The sequence below is a fragment of the Cervus elaphus genome, chromosome 18, assembly GCF_910594005.1.
Source record: "Cervus elaphus chromosome 18, mCerEla1.1, whole genome shotgun sequence".
Taxonomy (NCBI): domain Eukaryota; kingdom Metazoa; phylum Chordata; class Mammalia; order Artiodactyla; family Cervidae; genus Cervus; species Cervus elaphus.
The window spans coordinates 22,670,975-22,692,616 of record NC_057832.1 but is presented as its reverse complement, the minus strand read 5'-3'; the positions used below and the strand labels follow the sequence as shown (position 1 = coordinate 22,692,616).

General features: G+C 41.8%; 1 protein-coding gene across 1 annotated transcript in view; it reads left to right on the top strand.

Annotated features, from left to right (window-relative positions):
• Nucleotides 1-14,072: 14,072 nt before the first annotated feature.
• Nucleotides 14,073-21,642, top strand: part of PON1 (paraoxonase 1) — a 31,470-nt gene continuing 23,900 nt past the window's right edge. The window contains exon 1 of the mRNA XM_043872352.1: nucleotides 14,073-14,230. Within this exon, the coding sequence (XP_043728287.1) occupies nucleotides 14,157-14,230 (74 nt within the window). The 5' untranslated portion in view covers nucleotides 14,073-14,156. The remainder of the gene's footprint in view (nucleotides 14,231-21,642) is intronic.

The following is a 21,642-nucleotide window of genomic DNA, read 5'->3' as shown; positions in this document are numbered from 1 at the left end:
GCACCCCACTCCAGTATTCTTGCCTGGAGAATCCCATGGACAGAAGAGCCAGGTGGGCTACAGTCCATGGGGTCGCAAATAGTTAGACAGGACTAAAGCGACTTAGAACACATGCATGCTAGCTGTTGTAATAAAGGCCCCTTGTATACAGTGGCTTAAAGATAGTACATCATAGCGGGTAGGGGCACAGACTGGGGAGTCCAACTTTCTGGATTTGAACCCCAGTTCAGTTATTTACTAACTGTGCAACTCTGGCCTTCTCTGAGTTTCAGTTTTCTCTTAACATAGAGGTAATAAGACTAATTAGCACTTACAGTTTTTAAGAGGATTAAGAGAGTAAATATATGTAAAATTTAGAACAGTACTTGTTATATGCCAGTGTTATATATATGCTTTCCTCATTTTAGAAAAACATTTATAATCTCTTTCACGTCAGAGATCTCAGATAACAGTTTCTCAGACAGATCGGCGTGAAAATTCTGATCCTTGTGGTACTCCAGGGGTCTAGCAGTTTTCATGCAAGAGAGTATATTTTGTAGGGCATTAACATCTTCATGAACAATCATCATATTGGTTTCCATCCCAAAGAAAAGCAAAAGAAAGTATGAGGAAACATGCCAAATATCTTCAGGCCCAACCTGGAAATGGCACTTCTATTGACACTCTATTAATAATGGATATCATAGGGCAATACCTAACTGGAAGGGAAGCTGGGAAATTTAGTTCAGCTGGGTCTCCTTATGCCCAGAGAGGAAGGGTTTGGGTAAGTAGCTAGTGTCCTCTATCATAGTTCCTTCACTGACTCGAGTTTATAAATCATAATTCTATTACCATTAAAGAAATTGAGTTTGTAATAAAAGTTTTTCAAACTAAAAGAAACAATACTAGAGATAACCAAATGCTAATAAAGTTGAAATGGATAAACAGACTGTGGTAAATTCATACAATGAAATAGTACACAGCAATGTATACAACTACTGCTATTTGAAACATGGATGAACTTCATGAATAATGTTGAGCTAAAGAAAATAAAAATTAATACATAAAGTATTAAAATGATTTTATTTGGAAGGAATCCCAAGAAGGCAAAATTAAACAGTGTTGTTTGGGGATGCATGCTTAGATGGTTACATTAGAGAGAACAGGGAAATAGTGGTTATCACAAAAGTTAGGATAGTGGTTGCCTCTAGGGAAGGTGGGATTGTAGTCAGGTCAAGATACACAGGAAAACATCTGGAATGCTGGCATTGTTGCACTTCCTGACTTGGATGGTGGTTTACATTGATATTTCTTTATAATTTTTCTATAACTATATATATATATATTATACACTTTTGAGTATATACAATGTACCTCATGATAGATTTTTTTATGTGTATGGACAAGCTAAGTCAATTTCAGAAAATAAAAATGAAGGGCAGGTATAGGTCTAATAATGAAAATAGTTTAGTATTTGTGCAAGAAAAAGATAAATAGACCAATGGAATAGAACAGAGATCTGAGAAACATATTTCTGCCTGTGGAATTCAAGTAAGATAAAATTGGCAGCACCAATTAATAGGTTAAGGATGTTTGTTTAGGAAATGGAAGTGGGAAAACCAGCTCACATTATGCAAGGAAGTAAAATTATGTCCTACCTAACATCACTAGGTAACTACTGAGCAAGGATCAACACTATAACCTTTAGAGTTAATAGAAGACAATATAGGAGAGTATCTATGACCTAAGGATAGGGAATGACTTCTGACACAATGTTTCAAAAATAGAAACTCTAAGACAAGAAAGTTGACTGAGTCATCAAAATTAAGAATTTCCACTCAGTGAAGGACACCATTCACAAAGATTATAGATGAATATCAGAATGAGAAATATTTGAAATGTTAAACTGACAACATATTAAAGAGCAGAATATACTAGAACTCTTGAGAATAACAAAGTGGAGACACTAACCCCAAGGAATAACAGGCAATAACGTGAAGAGGCAATTTGCAGAAGAGGGGGGGAAAATGAAGCACATGAAAAGCTTAGAATTTTCAATTATCAGAGAAGTGCCAATTAAAACAGCACTCTTAAATTACTTTCTACCTATTAGACTAGCAAAATTAAAAGACTCAATATTGTCGAGTGTTGACAGGAAGTTAAGGGTATATGGAAATTCATGTACTGTTTGTGGGAGTGTAGATAATTTTGGCCACAGTAAATAAGACCCAGAGCTCAAGGAAACATAAGAACTGTAGGATCCAGAACCACGCCTGCAGCCAAACTAGCAGAGCAGATGCTTGCTATACTGCTTCTTTGCTCAAGGTTTCAAATTTCTGTCTTGCTCAAGCCCTTCTGATCTGAGGCACAAAATCACATCCTGTACTGTTACTTCAAGAGCTGTGGAAGTATAGGTTCTAGTTACCACCTCTGAAGGGCAAGAAGGCATGAGAAGAGTGGTATCTGACTCCCCCCATATTCACCCACACCCCAGCTGAAGTTCAGACACTGTTATGTTATAAAATCTCCCTACATGATTCGAATATGTAGCCAGGATTTTAAAACTCTGTACCCAAAGGATGTTTTAAAAGAGGTGGAAGGTGCTGAGTTAGTGTCTCTACCACACCATCACAGAAGACCTGGTTGCACACATATTATTGCTGTACTTGTGTTCAAACTATTATACATCACAATACTTCATGAAATTGTCCACAGCAAAAAACCACTTACTTTTTGCCAAAATTCAATTTTGCCATGCAATGAGGTTGTTTAGAAAATAATTTATTGGAGATGTAAAAGACCATAATTAGCACAGAAAAGGGCAAGTGAGGAAATCCAAGGGGAACATGCTTTAAGTAGGAATAGAGAATGTAGTGGAAACTTTTAACACACAATTTGATACTCTCTCTGACAGAGCAGACAAAGCAGAAAGAGCTGGGTTCGTCAGGGATGATTTTGGGAAATGGAGCACTGTGGTTTCTAACAACTAACTGGTGTATCACATGAACCTGTAAAACGTCATTGATTCCATTAAGAAGTAAAACCTAAATGAAGTACAGATGGAACATTCTCTGGACTGTTGGCAATTTTCACTATAGGAAAAAAGAGTGGCTTCCGTAGTGAATCTGAAGACTGTCCTGGTACTGAAAATAAATCACACTGTATGGTGGAAGACACACACACAAACACACACATTATACAATTAATGGAAACAGTAAAGTTAGATGTGCCCTACCATTAATAGGTTTAAATATTTTGATCTTTTTCCTTTTCTTGTCTTGCTACCTTCACTGCTATCCAGAATTTTTCCTGATGAGCACTCTCTCAATAAAACATGAGCTTTTGAAATCCTCTACTTCCAAGGAACCAGACATTGATTTTCACCATGACGCCTATCAGCCCAAGAGAAAAGCTAGATATTCACTTTCCCAACCTCTAGGGTAGGTTGGATAACTGTTGCCCAAATATCCTTGTTCTCTTCTTGGTACACTATTCTCAGTGGGCTGGTGATCCATCTCTGTGCTACTGAACTTAAAGAGTGGCCACATGGCTTACTATGGTCCATGAAATGTTGGTAAAGTAACACACGCCACTTCTTCCAGGTAGAAACATCAAGTGTACGCATTTCACTGTGTCTCTTTTCTGTTTGCCTCCAAACTGGTAATGTCGTGGATGCCCTCTGCTCTGCTAGACTGCTTCCTGGATTGGTGATGACAGGAAGCAGAGCTGCAGCCAACCTGCAATGGACACGTGACGTACGTGATAAATAGACCATTGTTGTAAGCCTCCGTAAGCACACTGCAGTATTCTTTTTCATTTATTGCGTATTTCATTGTATGAATATCCCACAGTTTATTTATCCATTCTACTATTGATGAACACTTATGCTGCATCCAGTTTGTTTGTTTTTTTAATTATAAACTAAGCTGCAATGAACCTTCTTGTACTATGTATTTTAATATACATATGTAAACATTTCTGTTGGGTATACATGCAGAATTGGAGTTAGTAGTAGGATACACTCATGTCCAGCACATACATTTCGTTCCACACAAGCACATGTGCAGCAAGGTAGAAATTCCACTAAACGCTGGAGAGTTCCTGTTGCTCCACTTTCTTTCTTTGAAATAGTAGATTCCATGTTTTTAATAAATGTACAATTATTGAGATTTTCCTGCTTCTTATTTTTTTGTAAGTTTAGAATTTCATCATTTTCATTTAATTTTTCAAATTTAGTGGAATAAAGTAGTTCATAATACATTTTTATTTTATAAAAAGACTTTTAGGATCTGTGATAATATTCTCTTTAGATTTTCTAACCTCTCTCTGTCTTACTGAAGCTTTATAAATTTTAGTACTATATATTTTCAATAATCATTTTCTAAATATTTTGTCCTCTGACTTTTTTAATGTGGTAAAACCCCCATAACATAAAATCCACCATTTGGAAATATACAATTCAGTGGAATTTAATACATTCACAGTGTCATGCAACCATCATTACTGTTTAGTGTCAGAATATTTTCCTTACCCCAAAAAGGAAACCCATGTCCATTAAGCCATGACTCTCTGTTACCCTTTCCCCCTACTCCTAGTAACAACGAGCTGCTTTCTATCTCTGTGCATTTACCTATCTTGGCTATTTCATATAAATGGAGTCACAATACATGGTCTTCTTTCACTTAGCATAATATTTTCAAAGTGCCACCATGTTGTAGCATGTATCAGGACCTCATCATTATGACTGAACAACTTTCTACACAATGGGTATTCTCTGTTTTCTATTTCATAGATTACTGGTCTTTTTATTATTTCTATCATTCAACTTTATGTTTTTCAGTTTTTGAGATGACTCAGATAACTGTTTAATGCTTAGATAACTGTTGTGAAGTGGTGTAGTAGTCTGTTTTTGCTTCACATACTTTGAAATTCTATTTCTGAAGTGTTAGTCACTCAGTCATGTCTGACTCTTTGCAAACCCATGGGCTTCCCTGATGGCTCAGATGGTAAAGAATCTTCCTGCATTGTAGGAGAAGCAGGTTTGATCCCTTGGTCAGGAATTCCATGAACAGAGGAGCCTGGCAGGCTACAGTCCATGGGGTCGCAAAGAGTCGGACACGACTGAGTGACTAACACTTTCTGTTTTTAGATGCACTTAAATTTAGGGTCACCAAAGCCGGACATACATATCTGAAATGCCTACATTTCCTAACTTAGTGACTTTGCATAAACTGGGCATAGTAACATTGGCCCTATCTCACCTACCACGATGTCGTGAGGTGAAAACACTTTTTAAACTTTTTTCTATATTTGGATAGAACTTTATTATTTGCACTGCAGTTGCTTTATTTCTGCAGAGCAGTTTCACAGATTTTCTCCATTTATTTCATATAATAAAGCCACAGGAATTATCTTCATTTTATTTCTGCTACTGTAGAATTTCAGAAAATGACCATGAATCCAGGATTGAACTCTGGTGGTTTCTGAGTTGGTTTTTTTGGTTTCGTTTTGTATTTTTACTAGAGATGCCTCAAGCAGAATGGTGTTATTGGAGTTTTCATGACATTGGAATTTCATACTTACAGACACTTGAGAACATTGCAATTACTGCCAACCAGGTTCAGCAACTTCTAAAGGAAGAATAGCAAGTGCAGCCACAAAATCAACTCTCTGTGCCTGCACAGAATTAAGCTTGCCAGATTTGGTTCTGGCTCTCTGCCAATGCATCGATAGGTGCTACTGAATATTCAGTAGTCCAGGTTTGTGTAAGAATTAGTAGATGCGCTTTTTACCAAATATATTTAAAAACTAACATGTCAATGTGTGTAAATAACTATTTAGCATGTGAGGAGTAAAAGAGCAAAGGAGATGAATTATAAAAGTCTGGGTGATATCTGAGACAGGACTTTTAAAACTATTAGATTATAAGTTGCTGTGATAGTGATGAACATAGATGCAAAAATCCTTAGCAAAATTCTAGCAAACAGAATCCAACAACATATTAAAAAACATACACCATGACCAAGTGGGCTTTATCCCAGGAATGCAAGGATTCTTTAATATCTGCAAATCAATCAATGTAATACACCACATTAACAAATTGAAAGATAAAAACCATATGATTATCTCAATAGATGCAGAAAAAGCCTTTGACAAAATTTATTTATGATTAAAACCCTCCAGAAAGCAGGAATAGAAGGAACATACCTCAACATAATAAAAGCTATATATGACAAACCCACAGCAAGCATTACCCTCAATGGTGAAAAATTGAAAGCATTTCCCCTAAAATCAGAAACAAGACAAGGGTGCCCACTCTCACCACTACTATTCAACATAGTTTTGGAAGTTTTGGCCACAGCAATCAGAGCAGAAAAAGAAGTAAAAGGAATCCAGATAGGAAAAGAAGAAGTGAAACTCTCGCTGTTTACCGATGACATGATCCTCTACATAGAAAACCCTAAAGACTCTATCAGAAAATTACTAGAGCTAATCAACGAATATAGTAAAGTTGCAGGATATAAAATTAACACACAGAAATCCCTTGCATTCCTATATACTAACAATGAGAAAACAGAAAGAGAAATTAAGGAAACAATACCATTCACCATTGCAACAAAAAGAATAAAATACTTAGGAGTATATCTCCCTAAAGAAACAAAAGACCTATACATAGAAAACTATAAAACACTGATGAACGAAATCAAAGAGGACACAAACAGATGGAGAAATATACCGTGTTCATGGATTGGAAGAATCAATATTGTCAAAATGGCTATACTACCCAAAGCAATCTATAGATTCAATGCAATCCCTATCAAGCTACCAATGGTATTTTTCACAGAACTAGAACAAATAATTTCACAATTTGTATGGAAATACAAAACACCTCAAATAGCCAAAGCAATCTTGAGAAAGAAGAATGGAACTGGAGGAATCAACCTGCCTGACTTCAGGCTCTACTACAAAGCCACAGTCATCAAGACAGTATGGTACTGGCACAAAGACAGAAATATAGATCAATGGAACAGAATAGAAAGCCCAGAGATAAATCCACGAACCTATGGACACCTTATCTTCGACAAAGGAGGCAAGAATATACAATGGAAAAAAGACAACCTCTTTAACAAGTGGTGCTGGGAAAACCGGTCAACCACTTGTAAAAGAATGAAACTAGAACACTTTCTAACACCATACACAAAAATAAACTCAAAATGGATTAAAGATCTAAATGTAAGGCCAGAAAATATAAAACTCCTAGAGGAGAACATAGGCAAAACACTCTCTGACATAAATCACAGCAGGATCCTCTATGACCCACCTCCCAGAATATCGGAAATAAAAGCAAAAATAAACAAATGGCACCTAATGAAACTTAAAAGCTTTTGCACTACAAAGGAAACTATAAGCAAGGTGAAAAGACAGCCCTCAGATTGGGAGAAAATAATAGCAAACGAAGCAACAGACAAAGGATTAATCTCAAAAATATACAAGCAACTCCTGCAGCTCAATTCCAGAAAAATAAATGACCCAAGCAAAAAATGGGCCAAAGAACTAAACAGACATTTCTCCAAAGAAGACATACAGATGGCTAACAAACACATGAAAAGATGCTCAACATCACTCATCATCAGAGAAATGCAAATCAAAACCACAATGAGGTACCATTACACACCAGTCAGGATGGCTGCTATCCAAAAGTCTACAAGCAATAAATGCTGGAGAGGGTGTGGAGAAAAGGGAACCCTCTTACACTGTTGGTGGGAATGCAAACTAGTACAGCCGCTATGGAGAACAGTGTGGAGATTTCTTAAAAAACTGGAAATAGAACTGCCATGTGACCCAGCAATCCCACTTCTGGGCATACACACCGAGGAAACCAGATCTGAAGGAGACATGTGCACCCCAATGTTCGTCGCAGCACTGTTTATAATAGCCAGGACATGGAAGCAACCTAGATGCCCATCAGCAGACGAATGGATAAGGAAGCTGTGGTACATATACACCATGGAATATTACTCAGCCATTAAAAAGAATTCATTTGAATCAGTTCTAAGGAGATGGATGAAACTGGAGCCCATTATATAGAGTGAAGTAAGCCAGAAAGATAAAGACCAATACAGTATACTAACACATATACATGGAATTTAGAAAGGGCAGAGATCAAGAATCCTTGTCCAAGAAAAAGTGAAAACTCTTGACCAATGAATGACTTCCTGTGGACTGTCAGTTACTTTGAAATGACCTACTCTCTGTGGAACTCTTGCTCTGTACCCACTCTTTTGTTTGGAACAATTTTTTCGAAAACCTCTCTATTCCTCATGGTTGATATGTCCACATCTTACTTGTTCTTTCAGGTGTCAGTTTAGAACATACTTCAGGTAGTCTTTCTTAACCCTGAAATCTTAAATACCCTTCTCATATACACAATGCTTCTTTATTATTCTTACCACTCTGTGTATTACTAGTATCATATTACTGTTTCATTTTATTCACTAAAACAAATTGTTATAGTTTGATTGTTATAGTCTGATACCTTTTATAGTCTAGTTTGATAGCTACCTCATCTGATACCTTCATTGTTATAGTCTGATACCTGGTATAGTACCTAACACAGGTTAGATGCTCAATATATGTTGTTCAATAACTGAATAAATGTTTGACAACCATTCCTGGAGCCTCTGGAATACTTTAATATGCCATAATTTATTAACTTTAAAGTATCATAGGTCTTACGTTTATTATTTTATTACTTTGTTTGTCCAGCTTCAAGGCTGGACATGTGAAACCACTGAAAGGGCATGTGAGTGTTTTCTGGATGTGTGACTCCAAGGAGGGGCTTTACTGCCTTCAGCAGTTTCAAGGCTGGTTGAGTCCCTTCAAGCAAAGTTAAGAATCTGTGCTCTAAGGTCTGACAGAGTAGAACAAACAAATTGAAAAGGATACTCATATACTGTATAACTTATACAATGAATGAATTAGTTAACAAATCAACCAAGTCAGAAGAGTAGGAAGTGGCATCTCTTCTCTATTCTTCAACCCACCCTTTAGTTCCATGTCTTCCTTCCTTCCTTCATCCTCATCCTTTGCCATTCATCCCTTCTTTTACCCCTTCTCCAAATTTTTGAACACCTACTATGTGCCAGAAATTGATCTAGGAGTTGAGAAGAAAGATGGCAAATTAGTCAAAGCCTGTGCCTTCCTCAAGTTTAAGTACTAACGAAGGGGAGCAGGCTGCATACAAGTGAGCAAACAGAGAAACAAGATGGTCTCTGACGGCGAAGGCTGCTGTGAAGGCAGGGCTGACAGTCAATGTCCTCAACACCTGGTATCGCACGTTCTCAGACTCTCAAATTAAGCAGGGCACTCTGTGGGAGGAGCCTCCTGGAGACTCTACTGTGCCAGGCAGTAACTCCTTAGTCATTGGTTCCCCCTGGGGTGTGGGGGGCACAGGGGGAGGAGGTTTTCCAAAGACGGAAAATGGTCAGCATTGTGGAGGATCCCTTGGGAGGTTTGAAGAAGTATTTACCAACCAGTACAGAAAGATATCACTATTCTAATAACCAGCACTTCTCTACTGGTGCCAACCATTTCATATCAGCTCTGAGGTCTTAGTGACTGGTGGTGGGCAGAAGATGCAAAAGGAGCTTACTATAGACAGTAACACTAGAAAAGGCCTCTCAGGAGAAGTGACTTTTCAGCTAAGACCCGAATGACAAGAAAGAGAAAATCAAGGAGCAGTCAGGGAGCAGACAAGGGAATGGGGGAATATTCTAGCCAAAGACTAGCAAAGGCAAGAATGATGAGGTACAATATATTTGGCATGTTTACAGAAAGATAAGAAGGCTAATATTCCTGGAACATTCATGAGTGGAGGATAAGAAATCAGGTCAGATCACAGGCACAAGGCCAGATCTCACATGGCCTTTTAGGCTATGATGATAAAGTAAAATGAGAAGCCACAGTAGGGAGTCCTTGAGGCAGGGAAATGATACAGTCTTGTTTACATTTTTTAAAAATCACCTGCAGTGAGGAGAATGGACTGGACGGTTAGAGAGAGAACACTGAAGAGGCTGTTTGAGCCTACAGACAATAGTAGCCCGGATCAGTGATGATCAGTGGAAAAGGGGAGACGTGGCCTGATTCAGGATTGATTTGGAACCTGGGGTGGTTTTAAAGGTATGCCCACACATTCTTTGATATGCATCCCCTCAAGAGAGGGAGCTTAATTCCTCTCTCCAAAAGGGGTGCTGGAGATAGTTGTTGGCTTCTAGCAAAGAGTCTAAGGCAGACACTGAAGGATGTTACTTCTGTAGTTAGGTTGTTAATAGATTGTGGCTTCCATTTGGGAGGCACACTCTCTTGCTTGGGTAGATAGCTTATCCTGAGGGAAGCCAGCTACCTTGTTGTGCTGCAACTCTGTGGCGAGGTCCATGAAGCAGGATTGCAATCTGCCAAGAACTATGTGAGTGATCTTGGAAGCTGATCTTATCCCCTCTATCTCATCCTAGTAGAGCTTTCAGATAAGACTACAACTCTACTGGTAGCATTAGTGGTAAAGAAACTCACCTGCCAATGCAAAAGACATAGGAGATGTGGGTTCAATCCCTGGGTTGGGAAGATTCCCCTGGAGGAGGGCATAGCAACCCACTCCAGTATTCTTGCCTGAAGAATCCCATGGACAGAGGAGCCTGACAGGCTACAGTCCATAGTGTCCCAAAGAGTCGGACATGACTGAAGTGACTTAGCACACATGCACAGCTCTATTAGTTAGGGTTCTCCAGAAAAAGATGGATAGAGAGAGAGAGATAAGAGGGGATTTATTGTGGAACTGGCTCACAGGATTACAGAAGTTGATATATGCCAGGATGTGCTGCCTGCAAGCTGGAGAACCAGGTATAATTCAGTCCAGTCTGAAGGCCTAAGAGATGAGGGGGCCACTGGTATAAGTCCCAGAGTTTGAAGGCCTGAGAATTAGAAGCTTCAGTATCCAAGGGCAGGAAAAGATAATGTGCCAGCTCAAGTCAAGAGAGACAGAAGTGGTCCCTTCTCTACCTTGTTATTCTCTTCAGGCCCTCAACAGCCTGGGTGATGCCCACCCACATTGATGAGAGTTGATCTCATCTACTGATTCAAATGCTAATCTCTTCTGGGATTACTGTCACAGTCGCAGGCAATAATGTTTTACCAGCAATTGGGTCATCTCTTAGCCCAGTCAAATTGACACACAAAATTAACCATCACAGCAACTCTGACTGCCAGTTCATGAGAGACCTCAAGCCAGAGGTATTTAGCTATGCCATGCTGATTCCTGACCCATAGAAACTATGGGTTTATCAAGAGACAATAAATGTCTTCTGACTGTGAGATGTTTATGTAATTTGCTATGCAGCAGTAAACAATTAATACAGAAGTACAGCCTATGACTGATATGCCTGTGTAAGGAGATGTGAGAGAAAGAGATGGATGAACAAAAACATCTAGGTTTGGAGTTTGAGCAACCAGATGGTAGTGGTGCCATTAATTAAAGTGTGGAGGGTTGGAGGATAGAACATGCTGGTGTGAGGGAATCAATAATTCTGGTTTGGAGACATTTTGAAGAGACTATAAGACACCCCAGTGGAAGCATCAACCAGGCAGCCAGCAGGTGAGCACAAAGTGAGTGCTCACCAGCCATCATCATCCTTCATCTTCACGTGCTCAGTCATGTCTGGCTCTGTGACCCTATGGACTGTAGCCCACCAGGTTCCTCCGACCGTGGGATTCTTGAAGCAAGAATATCAGAGTGGCTTGCATTTCCTACTTCAGAGGATCTTCCTGACCCAGGGATCAAACCTGCACCTCTTGTGTCTCCTGCACTGGCAGGCAGATTCTTCACCACTGTGCTACCTGGGAAGGTATATGTTCACCAGCCAGCCAGTCTAATGTCTAATAAGGGACCACTTTTTGCCAGCCTCTTTTTTATGCCCTGGGGTCACAGTATAGAAAAGACAAAAACTCTGACCTCAAGGAGCTTCCACTCCATTAGGCAGCAACAAAGTATAAATAAATTAATGAGTTGACTTCAGAAACAAAAAGTGATTGAAAAAAATGAGATATCAAAATGTTGCTGAAGGTGGCCTGTGCTACTTTAGCTAGACCAAAGATGGCCTGTTAGAGCCACAGTAAGTGACCTGAGTTAGGTGTATACATTTCTGAAAAACCAGCATACTGATGGTATGTAAATCCACTGGAATGGATGGGGCCACCTTGGGGAAGAATGTAGAAAGAGAAGATATCTCAAAACTAGTCCGAGAGCTTCATTATTTTGAGCTCAATGACAGGAGGACCCTGCAAAGAAGACCAGAAGGGTAGAGGAAAGATGGATAGGGTGGGATCACGAATACAAGAGAAAGTATTTAAAAAGAAGGAAGTGGTGATCTGTGCCCAATGCGGTTAAAATTTGAGTATGATTACAGCATAGAAGTAACCACTGGACTGGGTAACATAGATGTTATGAGTGATTTAGTAAGAGCCAATTCGATGGTTGAGCTGAAGGAACACAAGCTCTATTAGAATGGTCAAGTGGACTATGGGAGGTTAAAGATACTTCCTAAAATCAGTTACCAAACCAAAAACTTATTTTCCTATGCTTACATACAATGAGTAAGGAATTTGGGCAAGATTCAGCAGGTTGATTCTTCTGCTTCATGTGGTATCAACTGGGATGCTGCCTCAGTGATACTGTCTGGGTGGCTGAACAAGTCTCAAGGGTCCAAGAAGGCTTCACTTGTACCCAGCACGTTGGTGGAGATAGCTAGATGCCTGGCCTTAGCTGGCCACTTTCCCTCTCCACATGCTCAGACCCTTTCATATGAACACACCAATGAGGCAGTCAGATTTATTAAGCAGAAGCTCAAGATGTAAGAGTAAGTGTTTGAGTGACGAGAGATGGAGGCCCCTGGTCTCTAAGGCTGTGCCTGAAAACTTGGACAGCACCACTACATTCTATAAATGAAGGCATTCACAGAGACAGCACCAATATCAAAAGAGGGATCTTGTACCACACTTTTCTATAGAAAGAGTGTCAAAGAATTTGTGGCCATCATTAATCTGTTACAAAAGGTGACAAAATGGAAGCAGCAACTGTTGACAAGTCTAAGAGATTTTATCAATTTTTTTTTTACAGAAGCAGCAGAGAAAGAAAGCAGTAGGTAGTTAAAATGTGGGATCAAAGAGTATTTTCCCCAGAAAACTATGAGTGAACCTAAAGCATGCCTGTTTCTAATGGCAATAACTCCAGAGAAGAGGAAGATGTTGTAGGAGAGAGAAGTTGTAACTGGGACCGAAATTCTTGAGAAGGAAATAAAAAAAAAGAAACCCAGAGCAAAGAGAAGAGATGGTCTTTCATGAACAGGAAACTCATTCATGGAAACAGGAGAGAAGGCAGAGGGTAGAGGCACTTCCTACCCTTCTCTGCTCAGAAGTCACCTTATCAGTGATGCCTCCCCGGGCACCCCTTTCTTAAAGGGCACCTCGGTATGGCTGGTCTATGCCTTTCCCTGCCTTACTGTTCTCCACAGAGGATGTGCATCCCCATAATGCAAACACGCATCACCCACAGCATATTTTTATGATATATTTACTGATTGCTGGCACATAACAGGTACTCAGTGTCAGTCAAGAGTCTGGAATGAATGTGGTGCTGAAAGAGAAGCTTGATATGCAAATATCTGATGGAGCCACGTGGCGGTAGTCAGGAGAGAATAAACTTGTATCTTAAGAGGTTCTAATCACAGCCCTCCCTTCCTTTTGTGCCTTTTCTGGCTGAGTCACAGTGATCAAGTTACGGAACCCCTCTGAGTCACAGGATTAGGACCTTGTTAGCACAAAGTGAGCCTACCTCAAAGCCTGGCTCTCCTTTCCCACAGCTCTCCGTTTCCTCCGACCTGCCTATTCTCCCCTTTCTGCCCTCTCTAGGCAGCTAGTTCTCTTTAAAGCGTCCGGGGCGCGCAGCACCAGGCTGCAGGCACTGACCCCAACCAAGTTCCCGCAGTCCCGGAGCAGGGCGGGCGGGGAGCTGCGCCCGGGGACGGGGAGGGGCCAACCCCCGAGCGGCCCTAGCTGCGGGTGCGCAGGGTCTCCACCCCTTCTCCCGTCTGTGCGTCCGTCCATCCTGCCGCCGCCTGTCCCAGGCCATGGCGAAGCTGTTGGTGCTCACCCTCTTGGGGCTAGGGCTGGCATTCTTCAAGGATCACCGGTCTTCTTATCTGTGAGTTGGGTAGCAGCCCACCCCCGTCCTCTCTGTCCTATCCACTAGTCAGACCCGGGACTCTTCCCCCCTCACCCCCCACTCCCAAGCTGGCTCCAGACTCTTAGAAAATCAGAAGGCAACTGCTGGATGTACATCACAAAGCGATTTCATAAATATCCAACTTTCCCCAACCACCCGAACACCCTTGCTCACGGCCTGGGAGAGAGGCTAAGGAGACGACTGTCCTTGGTGTGAGTGGCCAAGCTGTTGTCACACACCAATTAATTTTTCATAAATACTGATGTATCTTGGCGACAGATTCACTTCTCAGATTTGCTGCAAAATAACCAGATTGGAGGGGGCCCCTGATGTTGTGAGAATTAGGGAAGAAGCTCCAGCCTCAGCTGCCTGGCGGTGGCAGAAAACTTCCCAGCTTGGAGATGCTCAGTTTGAGGGCTCGCTGAGAGACAGAAAACTCCCGTGTGCAGTGGGGCAGATGGGAAGGAACGGGCACGAACATGGCCACCTGCTCCAGTGGAGATGTGTCAGGGTTAGAGGAGAGACCTTGATGTCCTGGTTTCTTGCTGTGTCCCTTCCATTGTAGGATCTCTCACATTTATTTTTCATGAATATCAGTGTATCTTGGCTACTCATCACCAAAACCTCATATAAGAAGCACCTAACAATGTGCTTGGGATATAGTAAGTATTTAATAAATGTGTCCTGCTTCCCTTAAAGGGAAAAGTGCCCTGCTTAGAAGTGTTCTGCTTCCCTTAAAGGTTTTATAAATCTTTAAGTACTATACAAGAGGGAAAAGTTTTCTAAGAAAGTATCACTAGTTTCATAATAACTTTTTAATAGGGGTTCAAAGTCTAGAGATCATCCTAACCCTAACAATTAATCAGTAATACCTCATTATTGACTTTGAAGTAAAACATTACTAAAAATCAAACTCAACATTTTGGACTTTTGGAAAAAGATCATATGACCCTGTTGACTGTTTAGAAACATACATACATTCATTCAGAATAGGTTTTTGTAAATATTGGGATTTTCTTTTCTAATTGTTGGTTACTTTTGGAATCACAAACTTAGAAAAAAGTAAGAAACACAGTGATTTGGGATTTTTAATCATGTAAAAATTACAGTTTGTGGATTTTCACTAATCATGATACTATTTGTTGTCAAAGAAGAATATATACTTATATACATTATGCATTATATATAATATTAATACATGTATGTAAATACATTATATATGTGTGTGTATATATGCATATGTATACATATATACATAAAATATAGCTTTACCACTACTACCCTAAAAAGTTTCTCTCTCAACATGAAGTCTTAGCCTATTTGAGCCAGCATTAATATTTCCCCAAGTTTGTTCCTTGGAACGCACACAAGTCACAAAACATGCTCTATAAAAAAAATAGGTTCCTTAGACAAAGTAAATTTGGGAAATGTCTGTTACAGCCTTTTCCTAGAGATTGACAGTGCATTCTGGCACATTGAACACTTTGAAAAGTCCTTCAGTAACAAATACACAAAATGTTTTTGCTTTGTCATTTCACAGACTTACTTGCCCACATCCTTTATTCCCTTTCTTGGTACCACCTGTATAACTCCTGGGATACAGTTTGAGACCAATTATTCTATATCACTGATTTGCACCAAGACTTCAATTTCAACAGAAGTTGAGGTCTGGCCGTGGGCAGCAGGTTTCTGGACCCCCAAGCCTGACTGTGATTAGTCTGAAGGGACCAGAGCACACTAAGGTCATAGCTTAACATAATCAGTCTCTGCACGTCCCCTTGGTAGCCTTGCCTGTAATTAGGGCGCCTCCCAGAGCCACTTTGCCATGGGCACGCTGCAGTGGGAAGACCAGGTCTGGTTTGGAGAACTCCCTGTTTTACTTTCACCACCTGGGTCTAGCATGTGGGGAGGGAGCCTCAGTCCTTTAACTTCTGGCTGTAATCAGATGACTGAGAAGGGAAAGAAAGTGGCCATGGGGTGCACCTGTGGTTTTTGAATGAAAAAGAGGGCTAGAACAGAGAGCAGAGTAGGAATAATGTGCAGCTGGGAAGATGGGTGACTCAGTGGTAAAGAATCCATCTGCCAATGCAGGAGATGCAAGAGATGCAGCTTTGATGTCTGGGTGGAGACGATTCCCTGGAGAAGGGAATGGAAACCCACTCCAGTATTCTTGCCTGGGAAATCCCATAGACAGAGGAACCTGGCGGGCTACAGTCCATGGGGTTGCGAAGAGTCAGCTATGACTTAGCAACTAAACAACAGGACGACGGGTGGTTATGGGGATGCAGGGTGGTGTAGAGCCTTCAAGCAACTCAGATGGGGGAGGAAGGGAAAGTGGACCGACCATGGACCATTGAGCATCACCTGGAGCTCCCAGGACTAGTAGAATCTCAGGCCCCACCTCGTACTATTGAATCAGAACTAGTCTTATTTCACAAGCTCCTCAGGGGATTTGTATGCAAATCTCCAAAGTGAGACAGGAGGGAAGGGGGTGCGCACAAGCTTTGAAAGAACCACTTAGCTGTTTAGGACGGGACAAAAGTCTGTCCAAGGGATAAAACCTAGTAGACTCAACATGTTGGAAGCTTCAACTTCCAGCCATTGGAGCCTCATTATGCACTCCTTGTAGTAGGTTAGCATATGCAGAGAGCCACGCCCACAGGCGCCATGATAGTTCTGAGACTGATCATAGAAAGCCAGGAAGTGGGTGGTGACCCAGTGCCTGGAGATCCCCTACCCTTTCTTGAAATTGCTGGAATAACCCTCCCACTTGTTAGCATATGAAATCACCCAGTCCATAAAAAGTAGCCACCCGCCCTGCGCACCGCCTCCCCCTTGCCTTCCAAGATGGCGGCATTCTGTCTCAGCCTTGTGTGTCTCCTCTCTCGACTCTGGCTCGCTCTTGCCGTCTTGCCTGCCCGGAGCCAAGCACCCTCACTTGGGAGCCCGTCTCAGGAGCTCGCCGGAAACCTGAGACACGACCATCCTCTCACGCCCCATTGCCTGGCAACTTCTTTACAAAGGCTATTAATAAATCTACTTCTTACCTTTCACTTTGCCTCTCCTGAACTTCATGAAGTCCGGAGACTAGGTGCGCAGTTTCAGTCAGAAGATTGTGGGTTGGAGTCTCACATGAGGTTCACCTGGGCTCCCGTCTCCCACGTGAGGCAAGATTGTGTTCGAATTCCCACCTGAGGTGTGCGGTTTAAAAAGGACATTCAAATCCTGCAGGGGCCCCCCGCCCCCAACTCAGAACCAGATAAAGAGAGCCTAGAGGATCAGTAAATTACCTTGATCCGCATTTTAGAGATAAGACCTCTTAATTTCAGTGAAAATCATGAATCTGTCCAAGGGAGAGAAGGGAAAAGATTATACGCTGAGGCCAGCAGCAAGGTCGAGGTGAATCCTCGGAGGAGATACATCTTTTTTTCCCCTCAGAGATGTGGCGTGTGGGACTAAGGTAGGTTCGCAAGAAGTTCTATAGTCCTGGAGCTGGAGGGAACTCATGGACGGATACTAGATGTGTCTTGAGGGGTTCCCAGATACTTCTGAGGTGACAGCAGCACAGAGGAAGGAAATAAGGGCTCTCCTTTGGATTAGCCGTCTTTCCCGCCCGTCTGTGCCTACGGCCGCTGAGGTTTTGTAGACTGCTCACTGCGCAGGCGCACTGCACTTCCGGTGCACTACGACGTAAACAGTGCCCCCTGGTGTGTGGAATGTTGACTATGCATCTCCGGGGCAACTTCCTCATTTCTTAAATTGCTGGCGCTAGTTGTCAATAATCTGCCTCCCAAATGCAGGAGACATAAGAGACACGGGTTCAATCTCAAGGTAGGTTGGGAAGCTACCCTGGAGGAGGAAATGGCAAACCCACTCCAGTATTCTTGCCTGGAGAATCCCATGGACAGAGGAGCCTGGGGCCTTCCGTCCGTAGGTTCACCAAGAGTCAGACTCGACTGAAGCAGTTTTGCAGGACGTAATGCGTGAAACTCTTTATTACAAGGAAACAGCAAAGCGAGCCTTTATTAATAGCGTTAATATTTCTGCTACCCCCGTGCCCACTCCAGGCAACACACTCTAGTGGGAAAAGGATAGTGGGGGATTCCAGCAGACCTGGGCTGGACCTGTTCTTCAGCTTTCAGGTCACTTTGTTACTGACCTGGATTCTTGGGCCTTTTAACCAACAGAAATTGATAACAGGTCAGAGGAGAAATTTAGGTAAGGTTTTTGGGGAGACTCGTGCTGCAGCACAGGGAGTAAAAACAAGTAACAGCTTCCCTTGCTCGCTCCTTGATTGGGGAGCAATCTGGTCCCTTAAATGGGGTGGGAGTAAGTGCCAACCCAGCGGTCAGGCCACGGGGGTGGCTTGGGTGGTTGGCTGACCTGCTTGATGGAACTGTGTGTAGGAATCATGTGCAGTACCCTGCTTTTCTCTGACAACTTATAAGTGGCTGTTGGATTTTTGGTCCTTTTTGCATCATGTTGATCATTTGTTCCAACTGCGTCTGCATACAGTTCTTTTTAGTCCCTTATAGTTTTTCTTCTGTTGCTCTGGGAGATGTTTGTCCAGGTGCAAGCATTGTAGCAAAGAGTTCCCGGTGTCAGCGTGCCTCAACTTTACCATCTTGAACCTGTTTCTCCACCTTAATATTATGGGCTCATAATACCTATCACAGTAGGTATATGTATAAAATCTGGCCCATGAAAGATACTCTGTAAATGTTAGTTTTTATTATTGCCATGTGCTATAATCTATCTATGAATGATCCACTAAATGAGTGAAATTTGAATATATGTTATGGTAAGACCTCACTGAAACCCTAGGTTAAGAACAAATAATTCACTGGTCCTCCTCTATCAATGCAACCAACATCACCTTCTCCATCTGATGCACTAGCCTGATAATTCCACAAAACAATTCGCAGACGTCTCCCAAGTAATTTCTTTTTTACTGGAGCTCTGTGTACTTGTGCAAAGTCACAGGACTGAATAGGATGCAGTATTCGGTCACAGATTTCAGAGTTTAGTGTTAGCAATGAGACTACAAACTGAGTATCACAAAACAATATGGAAAGAGACTCTGTAGATGTATATGTGAAGATTTGTGAGGATAAATGAAGGGGGTAATAATCCTATCATGAAAGATCAGGAGGAGTTGCAGACTGGTCATGAGTAGGAAGCTTGCAGGTGGATTAGCAGGAAGGACTAGGTGGAGGGAAAACTTGCATGAGCAAGTGATGTAGAGAAGAGGATTCTTGATGTCATGGTACCTCATTTCAAATCCAAACTCCAGGGCTTCCCTGGTGGCTCAGTGCTAAGAATCTGCCTGCCAGTGCAGGAGACATGGGTTCGATCCCTGATCTGAGTGCGAAGATGCCACATGTCGTGGAACAACTCAGCCTGCGCACCACAACTATTGAGCCTGTGCTCTAGAGCTTGGGAGCCACAACTCCTGAGCCTTTGTGCTGTAACCGCTAAAGCCATCACACCCTGGAACCCGTGCTCCACAGCAAGAGCAGCCCACACACCACAACTCGAGAGTAGCCCCCACTTGCTGCAACTAGAAAAAGGCCTGAGGAGCAACAAAGACCCAGCAAAAAAGATAAAACAAACAGGTAAAATCATAACAAATTTCAATTCCATCCTTTTAAGGATTAGTAGGTCCCAATAAGAAATATTGAAGAATGAGGAGTGTGCAGTGGCAGAAGATAGTCCCGTGAGGGTACATATGGCCCAAGGAAAGTTCCAGAACGGATTTCTTAATGCAAAGCTAAAGATCCTTACTTTCTTTTGTAAGGAGCTGCCATGTATTTGCAAAGAATAATTCATAGTAGGGAGTATGTGTTTTCTCGCCAGAGTTCAGTAGCTTATTAATCAGTGACACATCATGAACATTGAACTTTGTCCTTTAGACCTGGAACATTTGGACTTAAGCCCTTGACAAGATATTTCCTGATAATTGAAAGTAAAATAGAAAAACATGAGCTGGACTATCGTAACACAATCTGCTGTCTTTTGGCATTTCTTCCAGCTTTTTGGAAGTGGTAATACTGGTAAATTTTGCTGGGCAGAGGACTGAGGGTGATCTTTGCATTCATACTTGGGTTCCAACCCCAGCTCAGCCACTTCATAATTTTGTAGACTTGAAAAGCCAGTTAATCTTCGTCACCTGTGAAACAGGGAAAATAATATCTCAGGGAGAGCTTTGAGGGTTAAAGCAGAGTAATTGCAGTGCCTGACCTACAGTAACAATGATTAGTCTGTTGAGATTTGGGCTTCCCAGGTGGCACTAGTGGTGAAGAACCCACCTGCCAATGCAAGAGACATGAGACTTGTTTTCAATCCTTGGGTCAGGCAGATCCCCTGGAGGAGGCCATGGCAACCCATTCCAGTATTCTTGCCTGGAGAATCCCACGGACAGAGGAGCCTGGTGGGCTACAGTCTATGGGGTCACACAGAGACAGCACCCACTCATGGCCACAAATTTGAACCAAAAGCAGCTGAGTGCTGACTTAATGCCTCCTTACCTACAACTGGCTCCCTTTAGCTGTGATTATTCTGCCTTTTCCAGGTTAGAGATCAGCTTCCGTGAGAGAGAGAAGCCTGAGTAAGAACAGAGGCTAATGATTTCTGCATTTGTCTGTCTCCTGTGAGCACATCACACTTACTGAACCTTGCAAGCCACGGAGCCTCTTCTTCCTGTGTGATTTTGACTCCAATATGGCTATCCTTGGCATTTTTCTCAAGTCTTGACGCACTCACTGATGGCTTGTCACTGACTCTCTTCTTCTGTGTCCCTCTTTGTATTGTCCTTGATTATGACCTCTTGTAAACCTGTCTTTTGAGTTCCTTGGGGCACTCTGTACATATTCGCTAAGCTTTCTGTAAAGCTGTGTTGTCAAATGGTGGATCACAAAATCAATGTAGTAAATTATGATCAGTTCAGTTGATCAGCCCTTATTTATTTATTTTTATTTTATTATTTTTAAAATTGAAGAATAGCTTCCCTGGTGACTCAGATGGTAAAGAATCTGCCTGCAATGTGGGAGACCCAACTTTGATCCCTGGGGTGGGAAGAGCCCTTGGAGGGGGAAATGGCAACCCACTCCAGTATTCTCACCTGGAGAACTCCATGAACAGTGGAGCCTTGTGGGCTACAGTCCATGGGGTCACAAAGAGTCAGACACGACTGAGCGACTCACATCGTTGGTTTATGGTATTATACTAGTCTTTCAGGTACACAGCATAGTGAGTCAATATTTTATAGACTGTACTCCATTTGTAGTTATAAAATATTGGCTATGTTCTCTGTGTGGTATAATATATCCTTGTAGCTTATTTATCTTAAAGATCATAGTTTGTACCTCTTAATCTTCTTCCCTTATATTGCC